General features: G+C 41.0%; 1 protein-coding gene across 1 annotated transcript in view; it reads right to left on the bottom strand.

Annotated features, from left to right (window-relative positions):
* The window catches only part of SPON1 (spondin 1), a 280,785-nt gene that overhangs the window by 239,829 nt on the left and 15,830 nt on the right, over positions 1-25,126 (bottom strand). Inside the window, exon 2 of the mRNA XM_069965794.1 lies at positions 1,899-2,005. Within this exon, the coding sequence (XP_069821895.1) occupies positions 1,899-2,005 (107 nt within the window). The remainder of the gene's footprint in view (positions 1-1,898; positions 2,006-25,126) is intronic.

Genomic DNA, 25,126 nt, shown 5'->3' with positions numbered 1-25,126 from the left:
ACACACGTTTCGCGTGATTGGCTTCCTCAGGAGGGCATCTTTGTGTTAATGGGCTGGTACTACTACTCCCATTGTGGGTGACAGTAAAAGAGAGGAATTAACCTGTGTGCAAGTAAATACAATGACTGGTTGTAAGATACTCACCGTAGAGGAAAATAAATGTAAACAGATTTTTATTACCTGCTAACCTGTACACTTTCACTTGTATATTTTATAATAAAGTAATTGTGTTTTATGGTAATTAGCCTCATCATGCTTTTGGTATAAAAACATGTAACAGGAGTGTGGCTAGTACACAAAGCCAGGCTCCTGCTGTAATTGATGGAATCAGATACAACTCTGAACCTGGAACTGTGACCTAAATACCATCATCATCATTTTCAAGTCCCCTCATGGGACTATATCAAAATGTTAAAAAAAGTTTTAATAGAATATTAAAAAATAAGAAACATTGTACAAAAATCATAACCATAACGATCTTAGCATCAATATCTTAGTGATCAAAAAGTCATGAACCCCAAAATGGTAAAAATTTGAGATGAGCGAATCAGACGGAAATTTGTTTCGCAAGGTTTGCAAATTTTGGGTCAAATTTGTTAATATTCGTGAATTGAATCTTATTGAATTTCAATAAAACAGCGAAACTATAGTAGCTACAGTACTGGGACTATTACAGAATGACAAATTTGTTAATGCCTGTTGTTGTAAAAGGGTACTCACAGGATCTTTTGGAGGAATGGGAGGACAGTGGAGTGTGACCACTGAATATGTAAGGTGCACACTCAGTTCACTGATCCCAGTAAATTGGTATAACTCAATAGGAGTTTACAGGAATGTACAGTGCCCAATGAGTGAATAATAAGGACTGTGTCTTCATTGGTCCCAGTGAATTTCTATAGGCTCCCAGTTACTTGGTAATCTGGACACTTGGTTAACAGCTACAACACAAAATCACCCACAATGAGCCCTCTTATCCACTCCTCTCTGTCCATAAATCGCTCAGTTAGTCTCTCCCTGCTCTGCTCTAACTGCCTTCTGCCATCTTGCTCTCTCCTCCGCACACAGCTGACTGGCCACCTCTGGTACCAAACCTCCTTATATAGAGGGGGAAGGGGAGATGCTGACATCAAAGAGGGGCCTGCAGCTGATTGGACAGGTGCTAGGGATTATGGTTAATCCCATTCTCCTGCCCATTGATGCTCCAAACAGCGTGTGCAAACGCCATTTTGTTTCCTTGATGAATGAATTTACTTTACAGAACAAAGCAAATTGACGGCCCGAATCGCAGTGAATCTTGCTTTACTGCATTTGCTTCACTCATCTCTAGTATCAATGAAAGCTACATTGTGTTCCATTTTAGTCTTCCAAATTAGTCTTCACACAGCTCTACCAAATGTGGTCCACTAATGAATACGTTCAGTCCATTTCCTGAGAGTCTGTGGAACTCAAAAGCGTGGTCTGCTTTTGCCACAATATATGTTTACATTTTTTGGAAGGTATTCCAAAGTATGTGTATACCTCTTACATGTTCCAAAATCATGATGCGTATGGAGACCAACTTGGGCTTTTTAGTTTTTGAAAAAATACCTCGTAATAAGAAAAAAAAAAAATTGAACATAATTTCCTATAGATTTTGGCATAAAAAAGGCATACTAAGAGCAATGCTATGCCAAATAATGTAAATGAATGTCCCGAAACTGGGTTAAGTGACGACCTGGGAAAGATAAGACTGCACTGCAATGTAACAATCTCTCATTTAATATTTTCTTCCACTGAACTGAAGCGGTGTATAAAATGTAAAGTGCATCTTGCAGTGTAGCCCGAGGCACTTATGATTGACTGAAAATAGGACGAGCCCTGACTGTCAAGAGACATTTGAGACAACTTGAATTTCTCACCTGAAAAGACCCGGCATGATCTTCTTCTTTTTCCCCATCTTTGCCTTCCTTCAGTGCAATGAGTGTAAATCCTCTAAAGTATGCAGGGCTAGCCGCAGAGAGTGATACTGAAAAATAAAGAGAATTTATTGAAATATATTGCCAATACAATATACAGTGTTCCATTAAACAACACAAAACACGTGGAGGGGGTACATAGCCTACACCAGATTTACTATGTTTTTTTATGCTTTTTACCCTTGATGCAGCAACTACATTCATGCCCTTTTATAAATCCTCACCAACGTGTTTCATGAAGATAAGATAACCCATTTATCATCCGTTTTAGAAAGTAAACCACTGCAGGGGATATACAATATTACTTGCTGGCAGTGGTTTAACTAACTTGCCAATAATAAAATCTATAGCAGGATCCAAAACCAAACATGTGTTCTTGATAAAACTGATGTTTTCTTATGTGGCTGAGGGGATTTTGTCCCATTCAGGCATCAAGAAATTTCTACCTATGTCTGCCAAAATACTACTTCTGCCTATTAAAGTGAATTTGTCAGCTGCACGTCCCAAACTTCTGTCACTGTTGGTTGCTAGTTCAAGAAGACTAATGGTCTTCTTACACGGAATGATTTATAGTTCGAATTTGCACGATAACGATCGAATTTGAACGATAATCGTACATGTAAACACAGCGAACGATCAAGCGACGAGCGAGAAATCGTTTATTTTGATCTTTCAACATGTTCTCAAATCATCGTTGATCGTTCGCAAAAAAAATCACAGATCGTTCAGTGTAAACAGTCTTTCAACGATTTTCCCTATGTGTGAGATAGGCTTAAGCGATCGCAAAACGATTTTTCCGTACGATGTATCGTTCCAGCTAAACGCTGATCGTTATAAAAAAAACCATTGTTCATTCAAAATCGTCAATCGTGCGATCGGGCAAATTATCGCCTTGCTTGGGTCTATTGTTGGCAAGGCCTTAGGGCTGGGTAGATGAGGGAGAGGTCCCCTTACATCCTGAATAGACATTGGGCTCCATTGGGAGTCTGGGAGTCCTTTTACACTGCTTTAGTTAAAGGGGTACTCTGGAGAAAAATGTTTTCAAACCACCTGGTCCTAGAAAGTTTTACAGATTTGTAAATTACTTCTAATTTATACTTATCAGTTGCTGTATGTCCTGCAGGAAGTGGTGTATTCTTTCTAGTCTGACACAGTGCTCTCTGCTACCACCTCTGTCCTTTTTTTTTTGTTGCTCTGGAGTACCCCTTTAAGGCTGCAAAAGAGTGCCAATCAGCAAGTTTAGCACTCATTGGCAAAGCCTTCACCAGATTCAACAAATCATGTGGCCTGTCTTCTGAATAGTTCATGCCATTCAAATGTATTATCGGTCACACATCCCCTGTTTAACCAATTACAATAATATGGCCGCAGAAAAGATTCAATTAGCTATTGAACTTGCTGATCATCGGCTGATTGCTGGGTCTTTTACATGGACTGATTATCGGGTAAACAAGCATCTCTAGGAACGCACATTCTATCCATGTAAAAGGACCCTAACAGTGAGAGACGTCATAGAAACAGATCGGAGCAGAAGATGGTTTCTGTCTCTATGGAGGGGTGAGCATATCAACTGTAAATGAGCCCAGTAAGAGAAGTCATTGCCACTTTAAAACTTTATGCTGACATTTTTTTTCATGGATACAAATTTTGGAGGATCATTACAGAGACATGGGGGTGATCTATGATGAGTTACTAGAGAGTTCTGACACAGCACCCCCCTGATGTCTGTGCTCACTCCCCACTGCTTGTAATAGTAGATTGTTGTGTTTCAGCAATAATTAATATCCTGACATCACATTAAATGTTGCATCAGAAAAGCAAACATTAATTAGAATTGACAGATGATGAGCCGGAATATGTCCCTGGCAGAGATGATGGGTGGCAGGCCGCAGATACACTAATGCAATTTTACAGCTGGAATAAATTTTGGGAAGAGCCTTGAACATTTTACTTTGTGATAGAACAAAACACAGCGCAATCCATGGAACAGTGTAGGAATAGATGTTTTATTAGCTCGATGGAAGTTGCCAAGGACTCAAGGACACATCGACTGATGCAATTACCTGAGGCTACAGGTTGCTCTAACCCTCAGTTTTATGTATCATTTCACTTTTATTCTCTGTAATTGAAACCTATAACAGAATTTTGAAAATGGAAATGTTGAAAAATTTTATTATATTTATTATTTATTGCATGTATTTTTTTGTAATGTGCATTTATATTTAACATCACTTACAGATACATAAAAGTTTGTGGTTTTTTTGCTTACTTTCACCTGAAATAATGTGCATACAGCTCAATTGTTAATATACTTCCTGAGCCTCGGTTTATGGAGTTCTGATATAAGGCTTTTGTCCAGCAAGGCAATAGTCTGTGGAGATTTCATTTGTGCATATAGTCAATTTTCTACTGGAGGCGGCAGTGTGAGGCTACACAAGGGATTGTCCATGGGTCTTCACCACCAACCCCCAGTTATCTCCAAGTTCTACCAGCAGTAAGTTTGTATTTTGTAAAGCACAGAACATGATTGTTAAAAGAAAATATGCTGAGCCTTTGATTCCCCCTCGAGCTGACGTTAGATTGGTAGATTGGGTTATTGTCATTGGGTGCTATCAACACTAGAGAGTTGCTGACAGTTATATAAATCCAATTTTAGTAAAGGGAATTACTTGAAGATTGTGGAAGGCAATGCAAGATCTGTACTGGTACTTGGTACTTGCAACTTAGATCCAGTCAATGATGATTAATGCTGATATAATGGCAGTGGCCTTTTGGTTCAATAAGAATGAAATTGCAGATGAGTGAATTTATTCTATATTTATTAAATTTAGTCAGACTTTTTTTTAAATTGGATTTGTCTAGATCCATAGGGATCTACAAGGAGCAAGGATCTGTGTCAAAGGCATGTCCCTGCTCCTGTACGTATAGTGGTGAGGGATACCCTGCATGCCAAACTGGTCAGCTGGGCTGCCTGGACATAAGCAGCAATACAATGCACTGTTGGGTGTGGTTAGGGGACGTGTCTTGGGCATGTGTGTTTGGCTGGGGCGTGTCTATGTCCCTCTTTGCACTCAGTCAAAGATGGGAGGCATGCAGCTTGTGACATTAAGTGAGCGGCAAGACATACATGTATGCTTGGCTGCCTAGTGCACAGGTGCAGGGACAGGAGTTCCTGCCCCTGTACACTGATCCCTGATGCCTCTCAGTTAATATTGGGTGGATTGGGTGCAGATTGATCATCCTAGCCTGGGTGTGCCTGAATGTGAACCAGTCGTTGAACTTAAATTAAAACTTATTTCAAGAGATTTGCTCATCTCTGGTTGGCATTATAGCCTATAATGATGTGCTATCCTGTAAAACTGTCCCTAAACACCAGTGTCCCAATGAGACAAGGGAATGTAATATCTGGACAGTGGAATTTCCTACGACTGTGAAGTGCAACTTTGTATGAAAGCAGTTCATTCAGCTTTTTGTCTGCAAAAAAATTTGTCCGTTCATCATGACTATAGCTCTTTCTAAGTTTGCCTAGGGAATGAATTTACCCCTGTGCATAATAAAAGCACTATAGCATACGATCCAAAATTAGCTCAGCAACTCTGCCTAATGGACAATGGTTTGTCAGCACTAACATAATTTACGGTTCATCATACAATGGCCTACGGAATCGTTACTACCACTTAAATAAACATTAATTCCCGTTAAACAGTAACGGGTGATCTAGCATCTTGGCTTCCACTGTGGATTATTTAATGTTATGTATACACAAAGTATTACGAGATGCATTTGGATACTGAGCTTCCAGATGGTTGGAAAAAAAAATCTACCAAACAAATATCTTCTGTCCAAAAACATGGAGTGCAGCCTGAGTCGATGAGCGTAACTAAAAATGCCAACCTCAAAAATAACTCTGTGATTCGACATGATTTAAGACGCTGACATACTTTTATTAGTAGGTTGTTGATTTCTTAAGTTTCCTATGACATTTCCAGTGAAATAAAAGATATTTCTGGTACCTTGGCATTGCATAAGAATCATAAGCCATAATACAGTATGACACAAATATAAGGCAGGAGAAATTTGCAATATAATAAAAAAGGTATACCCCATGTACCCACAATATTTTTGTGCATAGAAGTTATTTTCCGCAACACCTACCCCATGTAGGTCTTCTGCCCCAACACTTCCCAAAACTTGCTGAGTAGGGCTTCTAGCTTTCATTATGCCATGCAGGAATTGCAGCACACCCAAAAGTGGCTAGCCACAGAGCTAATGACTGAGATAGCATTTCTGTATGTGAGAGCATAAGCAGGATCAGGGAATCAGGGTAGGCAAAATTATTTTTAGGCCAACCTAAGCCTTTGTACAAAACTTCGCATGAACAAGCCCTTTAATCTACTCTTGATGTAGGAAAGTCTTGAATGAATGGTTGACTGTGAATTTCTAACAAAATTGTGGTAATCTGGATTATACAGTAACAATGTGTTGTATCAGGGGCGTAGCTAGGACTTATGGGGACCCATAGCAAGGAACTGTACAGGGCCTCATGAATCCTGTATGACCCTCACCCCATACCCACATGAACCGACGCAGTCCCGCGGCACCCCTTTCTGCCGGATTCCTAGCACACAACTGACGTCACTGGTGCGCCAGGGAGCTGGGAGAAGGGACTGCACAGGGTCAAAACAGTATTGGGGGGGTACAGAGATACTGGCAGGGCACGGAGCCAGTGGGTGCTGTGAGCAGGGGCGGATTAACTTTACCATAGGCCCCGGGCTGTTCACCAAGCCTGGGCCCCCCCACCCCACTGTAACTATGGAAGCACTAGCCTGGCGTTCATAGTACAGGATAGATAATGTCATGATGTCCTGATTTGTGCAAAATTGCCATAAAAAAACAGTGATTTTTTTGCAAATCATGGCAGAAGTGTAGCCAGGAGACAGTACACCATTGAAAGTATAAGTCTTTTTGGGTGGTCATGGGCCCCCCAGGAGCTCAGGGCCCCGGGCTGCTGCCCAAAACGCCCCTATTATAATCCACTACTGGCTGTGAGCCATAGCTAACATGGAGGTAGACCACGTCTCGCTGGAGGGGCCCCTGCCGCATAGGGCCCCATAGCAGTTGCATGGTCTGCCTCTATGGTAGCTATGCCACTGTGTGGTATGAACTTAAAGACTAACTCCACCATCATCAACCATTTTTTACCACTTTTTCCATATAAAAATGAATCACTACAAAAATAAAAATAGTTGTAATGCAGCTTCTATGCAGACCAATGTTTCTTCATGGTAACAGGGTACGTCATACTCTCTACACTCTACTCTCTCAAGCTGACATTCAGTAAGTTTTAGAAAGAAGGAGATGGATGAAATATGAATCCAATGTTTTATTATTATTTTTAATGTTTAATACTTTGCAGAGGTGAGATGACATTTTCTTCTTCTTCCCTGAAACATTTTGGCTCTGGACTGTTTATAGGTGTCTGAAAAAGTCTATGACTTGTTGAACAGGGATAACGGAAATCTTTTAAAGGTGCTGATAACCACATCCTGCATAAGCGGAAAATGAGATGGTGCCTGCATGTTATGATATACTCAAGGCTTTGTCTGCCCCTTACGGCATGTTAAAGCTGATGCATGTTTGGAACATAGAAGATCATACGTTGTACCCATATTCTTTTAAGGTGGCCATACTCTGAATTGTCTGTGACTATACTGCACAAGCTGCAATGCACTGCATGTTTTGACACCAATTCTTCCCACATGCATCACTGAGCCTTGGGTGTCCATGGCCCTGTTGCAACTCTTTGTAATCCACAAGACCTACTGTTTGGAGATACTGTGACCCAGGCGCCGAAATCCTTAAACTTGCCAATTTTAACTTCTTCTAACACATCAGCTTTCCAAACTAACTGTTCACTTGCTGACTAATCTATCCAAATGCTGAGAGAAGCCATTGTCACTAAATGTTTTTCACTTCACCTCTAAGTGGTTTTAATGTAATGGCTGATTTGTGCATCGTACCACAATGGCTCACGCTCCCAGCATTATAATGAACCCTAATTTATCTCCATACTTGCTACATAAAGATGCCAGGTGTATCCAGGCAATATATAATTTACAGAGCTCTTTCAATCTTGACAGCACTCAGAGGGATAAGAACACGGAGTTCACAAAAAGGATCACAAAAAGGATCACACAGACCACACACCTCCAATTATCAGGCACTTTCTAGCTGAATAATAACTCATTGCTGAGCACAAAGCAATCTGTTGTTTAGATTGTTTTTCTTGCTGGGGGTCTCAGGGTTAAATGCGGCCGTTTTATTCTAGCAGCGCACGTGAAATATTCTAGCTATGGGTAAATTAGTTTATTTCACAAAGACTCCATCAAGTATTCTACAGATAGCATTGATCCTGCGGGTAGCTAAACTGTTTTATCCCTCTAAGTTGTCACAATGATTTTGCTGATCTAATTTGTATTGCTTCCACTGAATATGACAACAATGTTATTGTCCAAGGAATCGTATTACTGTAAAGGTATTGCTGCTTTTCAACTTCAAGAGGCAGGGAACAGTATATGACTCTCAAAATACCACATAAAACCTTCAGTATATTCTATCAAGCTAGATCAATAATTTTAATTCCACTCATATGGTACTTAATGGTGCGTTCACACCTACAGGATCTGCAGCAGATCTGCAGCAGATTTGATGCTGTGTTCAGTTATTTAAATGAAATCTGCTGCAGAAAATCAGCTGCAGATCCTGTAGGTGTGAACGCACCATAAGGGTATAAACCCACACACCGTATAAGCAGCGTATTTACTGCTGCGATACGCAGCAAATACGCAGCAAACACGCAGCAAATACGCAGCAAAAACGCAGCAGATTATATCTAAATAACTGAACACAGCATCAAATCTGTACCAACAAATCTGCTGCGTATTTGCTGCGTATTTGTTGCGTATCTGCTGTGTATACGGTGTGTGGGTTTGTACCCTAAAGGTGTTTTCTTATTAAAACAAACATTTAAATACCCTAATAGGACATATAAGTCATGATATCTTTAGTTGGGTCCCTTTCCAAGTACAAAAAGATTACAAAGAGTGTTTCTTATTTTGTTGGACCCTGCACATCAGTCCATAGATGAACTTGTAATATACTTTGCAAAGCTTTTGTAGAGCCTAGTTGGCTCAGTGGGGCACCTGCAATGGGCACAAGGCACCACTGGCACCAGTAGCGATGTTAAAGGGGTTTTCTTAAAGGGGTTGGCCACTTTATAGCAAAATAATTCAATGTACATTGTTAGTAAGTGTACTCACAGCCCTTACTGACAGCAGCTCCTTGTGTACCTCACAGAGCTAAAACCAGACTTCCCTTCTCTGTGGTGAGTGTGTCCATAAGATGGTCGACATGGAGGAGTGTGTGACCATGCCCTGCCTCCAGTGTACTCCATAGGCATGTACAGACTCAGTGGTGGACACTGGGGGGTGGGGCATGGTCACATGCTCCTCCATGTCAGCCATCTTATGGACAGACTCACCACAGAGCAGGACAGCACAGCCTGGAGGAGGGGAGTCTGGTTTAGCTCTATGAGGCTCTATGGGAACTGCTGTCAGCAAGTGCAGTGAGTGCACTTACTAATACTATACACTGAACAATCTTACTTTAGAGTGGCCAACACCCTTAAGTTCCACAGGATCCCCCCCCTTATAAATGGAGTGGTGTTCAGTCCCACAAAACGTGAAAGTGCACAGGCTCGACTGCCACATCCTATGCTCTCACTGAATACTCGACATCTAGCTAGCATACAACAAACACTATTAGATTATTTCTTTGCTTTTTCAGATATACTCTCAATTATGTCATTAGTATATTTACATCATGGCGGGTAAAACGTAATGTTGAACAGATGGTAAATTTCTTGGACTACTGGTATTCTAATGATAAAAAATTCTAGAACCCTTAGCTTCTATTGCTGAGTGATCATTTCTCCTTTATCAGAAACCATAGAATCTGAATTGAAATCAATAGGGGTGTCCATGTATTGGCCAACGTCTATGGGTCCTTCATATAATGAGATTTGCCCAGGATATATAAGGACAAAGAAATAGGATTACCCAGGATAATGCTGTTCCAATGTGATCTTACTTGTTTGATGGCAAAGAGGTTTCTCGTACATTCACGATATACAGAAGAAGTGCCTGTGTCTTTAAGATATGGTCCATAATTATACATTCATGAAAAACTTTGATTGCATTCTCCTCATTTGCTATAATACTGATTCATCCCTAAGAGCATAAACAGCAATGTATCTCAGACGGTAGGATTTTTTCCAGTTATGATGTGATCTGAAGAAATATAATGTATTCAGAAAGCAGAACACAGCATGGGTATATACACTGAACTTCTTATCTGCTGCTGCATGTGCAATAAAACAAAGAAGACTCATCAAAGCAGAGTCTAATGAAAATTGTAATCACTGGTTGGAAATTGAAATACCTATCTTTCTACATGTATCATCGGAATACTGTGTAAGTAAAATTAATATAACGCACAAACTATGAGCAATGAGGTTTCAGACAATAACCATGGGCCTTGGAATTGACAATATTCACAATTCATCTGCTATAATGTCTGTTGACAAAATTCAGATTTAAAGAACACATTCTTGAAAAATCACCTGGAAGTATATTATGCTGAACCCTAAAATTCACATGAAGGAACTTACTAAATGGTGGAATTACATATACAAAAACGCAGCTGCATTACAGCCATCTGCATAGGGCCTCACAGTAAGCCATTGGGTTGGTCACCCAACTTTCCATTAAGCCTGAAAGGTACACAAATCTGAATTGACATGCATATATATATATATATATTTTTTTTTTTTTCAATTATCCAATTTAGTATTCAGTAACTAGAAGGGAGTTCCCTGTTGTGGACCATCATCTATTGTATATAGTGGGAATCAGATACAAAATAGGGCTTGCCGAGGAGGATCCAGCTCTGGAGGGTGGCCTTTTAATCTAAAAACACAATTGTGTAATGCTTAATTTCCCCTGTGGTAGCACTACAAGTAAGTTGAATAGCGTTGAGTGGACCTGTGAAATTGTTCGGATTTGGCAACGTTCTTTGAAACAGAACGCTCAGCGTTTGATGCTCCATAGCTGCACAAGTTGGATGCAAGGAAAACATGGATACAGCTTATGGCTGTGCCCATGTTTTCCAAGACTTCTTTGGGTGGCACCCAATGTGTGCAGCTGCAGGAAATCAAACACTAAGGGGGAGAAAAATGGAATCTGATTGACTGCTAGGGGCAACTAAGACAATTCTACTTTACACCAGTTTGATAAATCTTCTCCTGACAGCTATGTTTCAGAGAACGTTGCCAAATCTGAACAGTTTAACAGGTCCACTCAACACTAGATTTGAACATTTGTGGCTGTACTACAGTTGATCCCCAGGGTTCTCATAAGCCAAACATACCATGATTGGTCTATCATTTGAAGATGTTTTAACAAAAATGAATAATTTGAAGCAAATGTACCATCAGGTACCTTCGCTTTAAGTGTAGCATATCAATAGAATAGCACCGGTGTAGAGAAGCCGGTGCCACGGTCCTTTCTTTGAACCACAGCCCTGTTCCTTTATACTGCGCTATTCTATTCCCAGGCACCGGCTTGGGCTGAAGCACAGGAGGCAAGTTAGCCCAGGTTAGTCGGTCCGCCTCCTGTGCTTCAGCCCAGGAATAGAACAGTGCTGTATGCGGGAACAGGGCCGCGGTTAATAAAAAGAACCCCAGCACTGGCTTCCCGGCTTCACTTAAAGCAAATTTATACTCCCACAGTCTGCTGCATACTGTGTATACTGTGTCGGAGAGACCTAATGACTCCATTCGGATCTTATAAACTAACAGAAATGTTTTATTAAGTCCCATTAATTTATGGTATACAGGCAAAATGGAGTTAGTAAGTGACTCTGTTTGGGCCAACAAAATGAATGGCACCCACTGCTCTCAAGTATACGTCGGCATCCAATTGTTTTCAGGTCTGTAATCTTGACATTGTACAGTACTTATAGTTATGTGTCAGGAGGTGCAGGATGAACAACAATCTATTGCTCTACAGTATATAGGTGAGTGCCTATGTATATGGATTTTTTTTTGGCTAAATGGTAAGGTAAGTTTGAAAGAGCAATTATCATCAATGTGGCATCTGTAACTGCAATTCCGTTGATATAATCCTTGAACAGCCAGTAAATGGTTGAAGAATTTCACTATATTGAGGATTTTTTGGCAGCCAGGTTATGGAATGAAATGAAATATGTGAAATAGTTAATGAGTTTAAGATGAACTGAATCTGTCCACTGGCTGTGTGCTTTATGCTTTAGAGAGAGCAGATATTGCCTATGAGGCTGGTTCAATAATGCATCAGTGTGAAGGAGCATGCTGCCAGGGCTATGAGATTGCTATTAGTCTCCTGTACTTTGTACAGTCTACTGTATGGAGCCTCCATACAGGGTAACTCTGACTGTATTTATGACTGAAGTTGCCAAAAAATGCTGGAAAGAAATATAATATCACTAAACATTCATCATGATAACCACTTTCCATAAGCCCTAGTAGGATATATGTGCATTATACGGAAGATCCATTATTTGGGATCAATACAATGAGCTGAAACATAAAGGGGGAGATTTAGGAAAGGGTGTACACATGGTGTAAAATACCCACAGCAACCAATCACAGCTCAGCTTTCAGCTCTGGTAAAATATAAGTGGAGCTGTGATTGGTTGCTGTGGGCAGTTTACACCAAGTGTATATTTACACCCTTTCATAAATCTCCCCCAAAGTCACTAAGACCCAGCCATCCATTTGAAAGGCCACATGTAATACTACCGTTAATATTACCATTGCCCAGTAAGGATTATTGAAGAGTAAGGGCTTATTCCCACATCTCGTATTTTACGGATGCTACAGACAGGGAAGCCCTGTAGTGGAGTGTTTCCCCGGCCGGCATGATGTATCAATATCATTCCAGGAGAGGGGAAACTGTTTGAATCTCCGCGGCACAGTAGTGATAGAGCCGCAAAATTCATTATAGTGCTGTTGAGATTTAAACAGTATCCCCGCTCCCAGCATGATATTTATATATCATGCCAGGCAGGAAAACACTCCACTACATGGCTTCGCCGTCCATAAATAAGGGACAAGTGAATAAGCCCTAAATAAGTAAATCATTTAATCTGAATGGCTGCTTTCATATTAAAGAGGTTGCCTGTAAGGAGACAACACCTTTAAAAAAATTTTGAACTTCCACTTTCTAACACATGTCAATTTTGGAATCAACATTCAAAATTGTGTCACAAATGTTACAATAAATAACTAGAGTTATAACTCTGCCTGCCAGTCTGAAGTTACTCTTAGGAGAAGCTCACTGCATACTGTATTGTTATTAAGTTCAGTGTACAAATTGTATGCCTTTTTGGGCCCCAAAGTTTTGAAGTTTGGATCAAGGCTGAGTACACGAACCAGTCTTTTTTTTTTCAAGTTCCTCTGAATCTGTCAAACTCCTTACTAATTCAGACCCTATGCTATGACCCGTAAAGGGGTTATCCAGCGAAAAACTTTTTCTTTCAAATCAGTTGGTTTCATAAAGTTATATAGATTTGTGTTATAGACAGTGCTTCCTGTGGACATCTCTGTCCAAGACAGAAACTGTCCAGAGCAGTAGCAAATCCCTACAGAAAACCTTCCCTGTTCTGGACAGTGCTGTCTCCGACAGAGATGTCTGTATCAGACTGAAAAGAAAACAACATTTCCTGTAGGACATATAGCAGCTGAGAAGTATGGGAAGAACAGAGAAGTGCAAAATGTGAAAAAAGTGAATGGATCTGAATCTTCTGGATCTGCTGGCGGCCATAATGTTTCTTAACCTCAAATTATACCTACACAGGAAATTTTGTAATTTTGAAAAAAAAAAAAAACAAACAAACAAAACCTTCTATAGGATCATGCCAACCATTGGAAGCACCAACAGAGCTGACAAATTATGCAGCCATTACATATGTGGGTGCGCCTTTCTAAGACCACTCTCTGTGCTTCTGGTGCAGCGTGCAGTAGGGTTGTGATTCTTTCCTTTATGTAGAAACAGAAGGACTGCGGAAAAATAAAGCCTTTGCTCTCTTGGTAATGTCTTTATTATTGAACCTTTGTAATGATCTGAAATGCTCAATATCTCATACTGAAATCCCCATCTATTTGGCCAATTAAGGAATAATAGTTGTGTGCCCTTCCTCCCTTCTTAACGTCTTTCTTACATCCTTCCTATTAGTCTGACATTTGTCTAGAGGATATGTATGGAGCAGGCTCAGGAGCTAATACTGCTCCATATGGAGTAAGTGTCAGCTGGTTACTATGGCTGACGCTCTGTTGCAGCTGCTGTAGTAGAAGATAACTTTTTTTCCTGTTTAAAAGCTGTTTTTTACTTTGATTCCACAATCAATAACAATCAATAACAATCAATCTAATCAACTCGATCAGGGAGTGCAGTGGGGTTGTCACTGCAACCAGTAGTCTAATAAAGGCCCATGTGTCTGCCTTGTTAGGACTCCTATTAGGTCCTACATATTCTTTAAAAAAAAAGATTATGTAAAAAAGAGTAGAGGGGGTAGGTATATTTCTTGATCATTTTGTGGCAGCTAAACTAAACCCGCATGTGATGTCCAATAGTTGCACAATGTGGAGTCACAGAAACTGAGCAAAGGGGAGCAGAAGGCTTCCGTCGCCTTTTGCGTCCTAGACAACCCCTTTAAGATAAAATCACCATCAAATAGACTGTCTAGGAAAAGGATTCATATATGTTCATGTATTGTCGCACAACTGTGATGCTGAAGAAGTATGTGAGTGTAGGGTGGCACTGTACTTACATTTATTCTATGGTGATATGTGTGGTAATGGTACTGTAAGGTAATGTGTGTAATGAAGGATGTAAAAACTGCATTTCTATGTGTCTGACCATGCATTCCATTCACTGACAGCAAGCATATGCTGAAGGACTGCTAAACTTTAACTGTACATATTATTTCCTGCACGTAATTTGTCTGCCACCTGCTTGAAGAGCGGATTGTCTCAGGTTTCCTCCTCTCTCCTAGGCCTATTAGGGACTAAGCTCAGTTTCTACATTCCTCTCAGCCAATCACCTGTCCAGTTACCTCAGGTCTCTCTCCACCAATGGGAACACACTCCCTGTAGCATAAAAGGGGGGTTGGAGCAGGCCTGTGGAGCTTAGTAGTTCAGTCCCGTATAGTTCTGTCATGTACCAGTTGTTCCTGTGGAAAGTATCCCAGCTGTATCCAGAACATCTTCCAGGGGCCTGGCCGCTGGCCAGTACCTCTACCTTGTACCTTCTGTACTGCTGATCCTGTTTTCCTGTGTTTCGGTCTGCTTAAGCATAAATTACTAAAATACTAGAGGTGCAGCTACACACAGCAAGGTCAGCGAGGAAATAAGTAAATGCAACCAAGCCAAACTTGTCAAGACCCTCTACAGCAGAGTCCAAGAGACCTGCTAAAAGCAGAAGTGTTATTACTTAAAGGGGAACTACCTCACAAACTCGCTCCCAAGCTAAACTTGCCTCATGAACAAGAATTGCGTATTGCCTTTATTCCTGTGTATTTCACCCTAAAGAACTCTCAAGTAAACATGGTTCAGTTTTCCCCAGACTCCTTGTGCTAGATGTCACCTGCCAACGCCTGGTAGGAAAGGGTTAACTGCTTCTATTCTTGGAGTGTGTGTTGGAACCCTAGTAGAGCTGGTGTACCACTCAGCCCTGTTAAATATGCCGCTAGGGTACTGTACCACCCACTAGCTCCCTTTTACAACACCTTGCAGATGTCATAGTCACCACACCTGGTTATAAGTGGTTCTTTACTCCAATTCTCCTTTTCTTTTCCATCTTCTTTTAGAGGGCAGATGGAGGACCATTTACAAAGAGCATCTCCTGCTCTGATCCCACATGGCTGAGTATTATATGGCTAAATATGGTTATATATATTTTACCAAATTGCAGGGATTTCTGCCCCACAGTGGTCAATTCCCCAGCTGTCCAACTTTATGTAAAAAAAAAAAATACAGTGGTGCCCTGGATTACAAGCATAATTCGTTCTGGGACCGTGCTTTTAACCCATATCCACTCTTAACCCTTTAAGGACAGAGCCAATTTCGATTTTTGCGTTTTAGTTTTTTCCTCCTTGTGCTTAAAAGGCCATAGCACTTGCATTTTTCCACCTAGAAACCCACATGAGCCCTTATTTTTTGCGTCACTAATTGTACATGGCAATAACAGGCAGAATTTTTGCATAAAGTACACTGCGAAACCAGAAAAAAATTCAAAGTGTGGTGAAATTGAAAAAAAAAAGCATTTTGTTTATTTGGAGGAAATGTGTTTTTACGCCATTTGCCCTGGGGTAAAACTGAAGTCGTTCCTCAAGTCGTTACGATTAAAACGATATGTAACATGTATAACTTATATTGTATCTGATGGCCTGTAAAAAATTTAAACCATTGTCAACAAACATACGTCACTTAAAATCGCTCCATTCCCAGGGTTATAGCGCTTTTATCCTTTGGTCTATGGGGCTGTGTGAGGTGTCATTTTTTGCGCCATGATGTGATCTTTCTATCGGTACCTTGATTGTGCATATACGACTTTTTGATCGTTTTTTATTACAATTTTTCTGGATTTGATGCGACCAAAAATGCGCAATTTTGCACTTTGGGATTTTTTTTTGCGCTGACGCCGTTTACCGTGCGATATCAGGAATGTGATTAATTAATAGTTTGGGCGATTATGCACGCGGCGATAGCAAACATGTTTGTTTATTTATTTATTTACTTTTATTTATAACCTGGGAAAAGGGGGGTGATTCAGACTTTTATTAGGGGAGGGGGCTTTTTTACTATTAACAACACTTTTTTTTTTACTTTTACACTTATACTAGAAGCCCCCCTGGGGGACTTCTAGTGTAAGTGCTTTGATCTCTCATAGATATCTATGCTGCAGAGATCCATGAGATCGGCACTCGTTTACTTCCGGCTGCTGCAGCCGGAAGTAAACGAGTGCCGAGCCGGGGACGGCGCCATCTTGGAGCGGTCCCCGGCCGGCTTCAGAAACGGAGATCCCTCCTCCGGGATAACATCCCGGGGGAGCGATCTCCTCCACTAGACACCAGGGAACGGCTGAATCCGGTAATCGGATGCAGCTGTCATGTTTGACAGCTGCATCTGATTAATGTATTAGCGGGCACGGCGATCGGACCGTGCCCGCTAATACCTACGGTCCCGGGCTACACGCGGCACCCGGGACCGCCGCGGTTCAGAGCGGGGTCGCCGCGCGGCCCCGCTCTGGACTCCCTTACCGGCATCAGGGCGTAAATTTACGCCCGATGTCGTTAAGGGGTTAAACCAAAGCATATTTTCCCATAAGAAATCATAGAAATGCAGAAAATTGGTTCCACACCCCAAAAATAAGGATTTATTATTCTGAATAGCATATAACAATAATAATGAAACAAACATTCAGAAACAGCAGAATATGTGATATTATAAGTTACTGTACAGTAAATGAGAGGATGGGAAACACAAGGGCTGACAGAGACTGCAGGGAGCATGAAGGAATGAGCAGGGCAGATGTGGGCACATACATGAAGCACTCTCTGTCCAGGGAGAGAGGGGTTACAGCTATGGAGAGATTACCTCCACAGTCCTGTCCCCTGATGCAAGCCCCAGCCTGAAGTAGATCTGCAATGATTTGGAGGGTGAGAGAGATTTCCTGGGTCAGAGTACAGAGCTGTAGACCCCGCCATGCAGACCATGCCCCTCCCCAACTCGCGCTCCCATCCAGTACAGGGAGCTCTTAAACCAAAGCAATGCTCTTAAACCAAGTCACAATTTTGAAAAACTGTGAGCTCTTAAACCAAGTTACTCTGGCCTCTATCCATCACATGCATCACTTGTATCAATCTATGATTAGCATTGTGAGTTTATCAAAATGAGTCACTGACATGAAATTATCATATTGTGACTGTCTGAAAAACATTTAGCACTCAACAGTGATCTGAATACATGTCCTTCCATGAACAGAAACAACATGAGAGTCTAGATAAAGTCAGGACTAATGCACTGCAGACCTTGGATGAGGATAATACGATTTAACACAAACATTTCCATACAATGACTATCATGAATAGTTTGTTGCTGCTGTGTTTGGTTTACTTATTGCTGCCCCTAGTGGTGAATTGGCCGACATCACCAGCCAAACTGTGGGTATTGCTATGTGTAGGCGAGGGACCTTATTACCAGGGAATGACTGCAGAGTTACTTTTGGATGATTGACTTTAGCTAGACATGTCTGATTTATAGAGTTGGCCTATATTGCTATTCCTTGCCATGCTGTTGCACAAAGACTAAATGGATTTTAAAGAGAGCACTGAAACTCCTAGCATAATGTTAGGAGCCATTTTGGGGATTAATCAAAAAAGATTTATACTATGTATTACTTTAGGCAAGGAAGTACTTTGCTGAGTTCTCATCAGTTGTTCTGCCCTGAAACCATTGTAAATCCTAAAATGAGGGGCGCAAGCTTCGAGCACTGTACTAGAAAATCTATGTATTTAAAGGAACAGTGGACGTGCTTCATATTTCATAGATGATTGTACTATACTATATATATATATATATATTATACTCAAATGCAGCTAAGTTGTATTTGTCATAACCAATTTTAATAACACAATTGGTTTCCCTTGATACTACATTACCTTAAAGTGTACCTGCTGGCTACAGGTGCTGGCTAGAGCCAGAGCCAGATGTTTTCTTTCTTATTGCATGCTTATAAACCAGACCACAACTGCTAACACAACAGTTTTTTTCATTAAATTTTACAGGTACACTTTTAGGGTACAAACCCACTTGACGTATTTGCTGCGTGAATCAGTCTTAAAAATAAGCAGGCAAAACGCAGGTTTGCTTTATACAATTGTTCTGCGTTAAAATACGCAATTGCGTATTTTTGAAGCGTGAAGCTTGTTGCAACTGATGCAAAGCATCAGTTGTTAACAACCTGTGTGAAAAACGCATGTAGCTTCACGCTTCAAAAATACGCAATTGCGTATTTTAACGCAGAACAATTGTATAAAGCTAACCTGCGTTTTGCCTGCTTATTTTTAAGACTGATTCACACAGCAAATACGTCAAGTGGGTTTGTACCCTAAAGGAAGAGCAGTCCTCAATATTCATGAGCACCAGCTCCCTCTGCCCATCGGCTTCTGATTGCCAGATGTCTATCTATTCTGTAATATATATATATATATATATATATATATATATATAGTGTATAGGCAGAAACAAACAGTGTATCAGAAGCTAGAAGGCTAGTTTATGCAACAATAAAGTAGTGACAGATTCCCTTTATTTATTGCGTTAAGTAAACCATGTAATTTGGTCCTTTTTGGACAACCCTTTAAATTATTTCAATTATAGATCCTTAATAGAGATGAGCGAACCTCGAGCATGCTTGGGTCCATCCGAAATCGATCGTTCGGCATTTGATTAGCGGTGGCTGCTGAAGTTGGATAAAGCCCTAAGGATATATGGAAAACATGGATATAGTCATTGGCTGTATCCATGTTTTCCAGACAACCTTAGAGCTTTATCTAACATCAGCAACCCCCGCTAATCAAATGCCAAATGATCAGGTTCGGATGGACTCAAGCATGCTCGAGGTTTGCTCATCTCTAATCCTTAAATATAGATCCTTATTCAGAGAACCATAAAACAGAGTTATATGACCTATTAAAAAGAACTCTGGCCCTTTTTTTTCAATAGGCCTGAGGGATGGTGGGTCAAAACAAAAACATCCACTTACCTCCCCTACTCCGGCTCTGATACCTGCAGTCTGCGGCTCCAGTAGTTGGTCCCCAGTCCTCCTCCTCGTGGCGAGAAGCGACCTGGGACGTAACATGGCAGGCCCGCTCAGCCATTCAGTGACTGTAGTGGTGTGCTGTCTCTGTGGCTGAATTACTAAGCGGGCCTGCCACATCACATCCCAGGTCACTTCTCACCACCAGGAAGCTGCCGGGGACCGAAGCAGTGGACTGTGGAGATCAACGCTGGAGCCAAGGAGGTAGGTGGATGTTTTTTGTTTTCACCCACCCCCTTCCTAAGCATAATGGGAAAAAAAAGGGTCCCGTCCAGAGTTCACCTTTAGCAAACCAGAGAGGCATCATGTAGTGGTATCATTTATGAATAATATGGCAATATTATCTTTAAACTTTATGACAATACTGTGGTATTACTAGGAAAATAGCCCCATATATATATATATATATATATATATATATATATATATATATATATATATATCAGACTCTGGTTCTACATGCATTGAATAGCTTCTGCACTTTCTCCATGCCATGTCTATTTCCATTAAATCGGCATTGTACCCAATTCTTGCAGAACCAGCACTTGTAGTATCTTGCATCATGTCAATTCTTTTCTAAAGTGTGTGTATTTAAAGACAGGGCTTTGAGCTCAGCTATCAGCAGTCACACTCTCAGACACCCAAGAAGAATGTGTGGGAGTCAAAGCATCAGGCAGCTGGTACTATTCACTTCTGCATCTTCTTAGACTGCTAGCTGTCAGTTAACAAAGGATGGGAAATTCACATCAGTAAGTGCATGGTGCATATTTTACACCACAGTGTTGCTATCTAGATAAAGTAAAGAGCATATGATACTAGCTCCAAAATCTAATTTCCCTATCATTTCCTTTTTTATTAAAATTAATGTAACATCAAAATATAGCTGATAAATTCAGTAACAAGCCATCAAAATAAGTCAATAGGCAAAAAGAGGACAACAATTTGAGCACATTGATTTAAAAGGTACAATAACAGTGTGTCATCATGTAGTGGGTATAACTCGAGTAAAACCAAAACACAACTCGTAAAACAAGCGAGAATATCAGTCATATAAAGTAAAAATGATGGGTGGTTGAGGAATGGGATAGAGAGGAGCGTGGTAAATATAGTGCATAAGGGGAGAGAAACAGAGAAAAGGAGAGGGAGGAATGGGGAAGAAGGGGGCAGCAGGGTTACCCATTGCCCCTATAAATCAGGAACATTTGCGACATCAGATGGCAGAGGTGTGGAAGAAGCAGCCAGGCTAATGGGAGGAGTAGCTATTTACGGAGTCCAAAATGTGAAATACTCTGACTTCAGCCAAGGACACAAGGTTTTCTCCAATATGTCATGGGTCCTGGTCGACCAGATGGACATTACTCAAAGTGACAGATTTGGTTCACCCTATTTATCAAGCATATCCAATATTTGTCAGTTGGGCATAATTTATAGGTGAATAACCACTCAGGCCTTTTGTACTATCCCATCAGTACTTTGTGGCGGTTCTCCTGCAGGAGGACACATCTAGACAATCCATGAGAGTTGTCTAAAATCGTGTACATTTCTGCGTCTGAGAGAGAGATGTGCCACTACTTTTCCCAGGAGACAAGAAAACCCTGTCTGGATCAATGTGAGGAAGTTATAGGAAGATGGTACAAAGAAGAGACATTTGCTTGAAAGAGGGTAGGGAGCCCAGCTTTTCAAAGTCAGTGGGCTGCATAGAAAGAGGATTATTGGATGGTAATTTGGAAAGACAATTGTTAATATGAGAAAGAACAGATTGGGTGGTCCTAGTGCTTTGCAGAGTTTTTCCTTGTTTTCCTCAGATGTATCTGTAAGAAGTGCTGAAATAGTTGTCTGGTCTAGTCGTGACCACATGGGCAGGTAGGTGGGAGCAGGATTTATCATCAACCATGGGAGTAGCGAGGCTGGCATGATTGGAAAGGGTGAGGGGATCAGACTTGATGCTAGGTCCTTCCAACCATGAAGGGTACCCAGAAGCTTCAGGGTGACTGAAGAGGCCTTATAGGTTGGAGGCCTGTTGCATCCACAAGTTCTTTAGAGGTAATGGGGGTGAAAGTGTGTGAGTGGGATCTTGAGAGGGGGATGGTTGGGGGCTAGTGGAAAAGCAAGGTCCAACCATTGGTTTAAGTAGATTGCATTGTAGTAGATTGCCACATCAAGTAGTCCTATACCTTCCTTATTTTTCTGTGAGCATAGTGTGGGCAGTGCCTGGTCTCTTTTCTTTCCATAAGAAGTGAGAGAAGAGGCTTCTAATAGATTGAAAATATGTAGTGGGTAACTTGATTGGGACCATCTGTAAGGTAATACAGGATTTTCGGTATTATTTATGTTTTTATTATATTTTTTTCTCCTTAGCCAGGTGATCAGTGGTATATCATATTCTTTTAACAGGTTAGAGATAGGAGGTGAGTAAAGGAATGTAATTTAGCTGATATAGGTCTGTCTGGAGCTTGGAAGCTTTAACTCTTATGTATTTGACAGACTGAGGGGTCCAATGAAAGGTGGCGAGGTGTTGAAAATCTGACTGGTCAGAGGGGGGAATTGTCAGGTTCAGAATCTCTGGTTTTAATAAGTTTACCTTAAAGTTAAAGACTTTGTGGGGGAAAAAAACCAATAAGGGCTAATGCCCATGTCCGTAGAGTTCCATCTGTACGTGGACGGTGTCCTGCAGAGTGGAACTTTGGAGTTCCCCGCATCATGATTAATTATTATGTCGGCAGTTCCGATACTGTTTGCGCTAGTGTACTGACACAGTCTAAAGGTTCAAACAGTATCAGGGCAATCTCTTAGTGACTGGGGCAATCACTCAGCCAGACCATGACATTGCAGCCGCTATTTTGTAGCCAAACAACATTCGTTATTTCAAAATAACATGCAAAATAAAGTCATAAAAAACACTGTCAAGCGGACAAAAAAAATTGTGTGTGGTCGTGGCCTAATACTGTACCAACATTGTAGATGAGATCTAAAGAAGTTTCATTTACACGAATTGTATGAAAACTGACCTGTAAAGCAGATGTGACGGCATTGTGAATTTTCCCCATGACTGAGAAATTAGAACCCACAATAATATCTGCATTCTTGGATTTTTCTGCCGATTTTACACAAATCAAAATTTTTTTCATCCTACTTTATTTTATTTTACCCCTGGAGCTGGAAAAGCTGCAGATTGAAGAAATGCCATTGCCGTTTTTACTGTAACCTGAAGCAACTGATACCAGAGTACAATAGACTGAATTACCTGCACAGCCTGAAATACAGTATATTCATTCGCTGTAATACAGTACCTGCCAAATTTAAGCAAATAATTACTTCAGTAGCCTGCAGTATCTGTTGAGAAGTAAACTGATCTTCTAAGCCTTGCAGGATCTTACACTCTCCAGTACATCTTTCTCTCATGCTATTTTACCATAAGTGACTCTGACAAGCACAGACAGAAAGCAGTGCATTCATAGTGTTCCACTCACATCCAATTCATTCTCTGTAATTCATGGTAGATGAGTTTCCTATCTATTCTACTGTCTGCAGTTTCATCGCATATTATCATTATATATTTTTAATTTCACATTCTATTTGATTTTAAGTACTATATACTAAGTATTATAGGAGGAATATCTTTCACAGCCTAGAAACAAGAATCTTACCCTGATATCACCAGCAGAGAGCAGTAATGAGATAATATTAAAGTTTCATGCTAAAATAGACCACCAAAAAGCCTTATATTAAATTAAACCAGGATGCCGGCTACACTTTCACTGTGAACTGCACATTCAGATCCCTTGTTTACCCCACTGCATGCATGCTCAGCCGATGTTCAGGCATGCATGCTCAGCCAGTGTTCAGGCATATGCATGCTCAGCCGATGTTCAGGCATATGCATGCTCAGCCAGTGTTCAGGCATATGCATGCTCAGCCGATGTTCAGGCATATGCATGCTCAGCCAGTGTTCAGGCATATGCATGCTCAGCCGATGTTCAGGCATGCATGCTCAGCCAGTGTTCAGGCATATGCATGCTCAGCCGATGTTCAGGCATATGCATGCTCAGCCAGTGTTCAGGCATATGCATGCTCAGCCAGTGTTCAGGCATATGCATGCTCAGCCAGTGTTCAGGCATATGCATACTCAGCCAGTGTTCAGGCATATGCATGCTCAGCCAGTGTTCAGGCATATGCATGCTCAGCCAGTGTTCAGGCATATGCATGCTCAGCCAGTGTTCAGGCATATGCATGCTCAGCCAGTGTTCAGGCATATGCATGCTCAGCCAGTGTTCAGGCATATGCATGCTCAGCCAGTGTTCAGGCATATGCATGCTCAGCCGATGTTCAGGCATATGCATGCTCAGCCAGTGTTCTGGCATGCATGCTTATAGGGTCAGACACTATAGCTGCTGGCAAAAGGTCATATGTGTGCAGATATGCTGTGATCTCCCAGCAGCATGTTATATAGCAGGAAGCACTGTGCAAATAGAGATATGGGGAAAAGATTCAGTATATAGTCCAGTGTGTGGTGTTAACCAGTGATTGATGGGTGGGGGGTTTATACTTGAGATATGGGAGCAAGGAAGGATAGATTATACCTAGGGAGGAAGGCGACTCCTGGGAGAGGATATTTTATCTAGGGAGAAGGGATGTGATACCTTGAGAAGGAGACGACGCTTGGGATGGCACCTACAGGTGCTCTTCACTTTAGAAAGTTACTTAAGATAGCTGTCAATCAGATATTTGTCTGACATTCCTCCTTCCACCCTCTTTTTACAATTAGAGATGAGCAAATCACTCAGGTATTCACTTCGTGAAGTTCTCAAACATTTGCACAAATTCATGAATATGCACAAATCGCATACAAACGAATCTCATTAAAACAGGCAAACTATACTACAATAGTTGAACTATAACTGAGTAGCGATTAAAAAAAAAAAAAAATGTCAATCAGCCTGTCAATAATTCAGTTTCCACCATGGACAGTAGTGGACGTTGGTGGATCAACGGCATAATATCAATTTTTTCCCAGGACAGCGGTGGACATTAGTAAATGAGTACCCAGTGAGGTATTAAGATATACACTGTGTTCACTGGGACTTCCTATAATGCCCACCCAGCACCCAGTGACTTAAAGGGGTTATCCAGCGCTTCAAAAACATGGCCACTTTTCCCCCTCATTTGTCTCCAGGTCAGGTGTGGTTTGCAATT

Source organism: Dendropsophus ebraccatus, chromosome 4 (genome assembly GCF_027789765.1).
Source record: "Dendropsophus ebraccatus isolate aDenEbr1 chromosome 4, aDenEbr1.pat, whole genome shotgun sequence".
Classification (NCBI taxonomy): Eukaryota; Metazoa; Chordata; class Amphibia; order Anura; family Hylidae; genus Dendropsophus; species Dendropsophus ebraccatus.
This window is presented reverse-complemented; position numbering and strand designations above follow the sequence as displayed.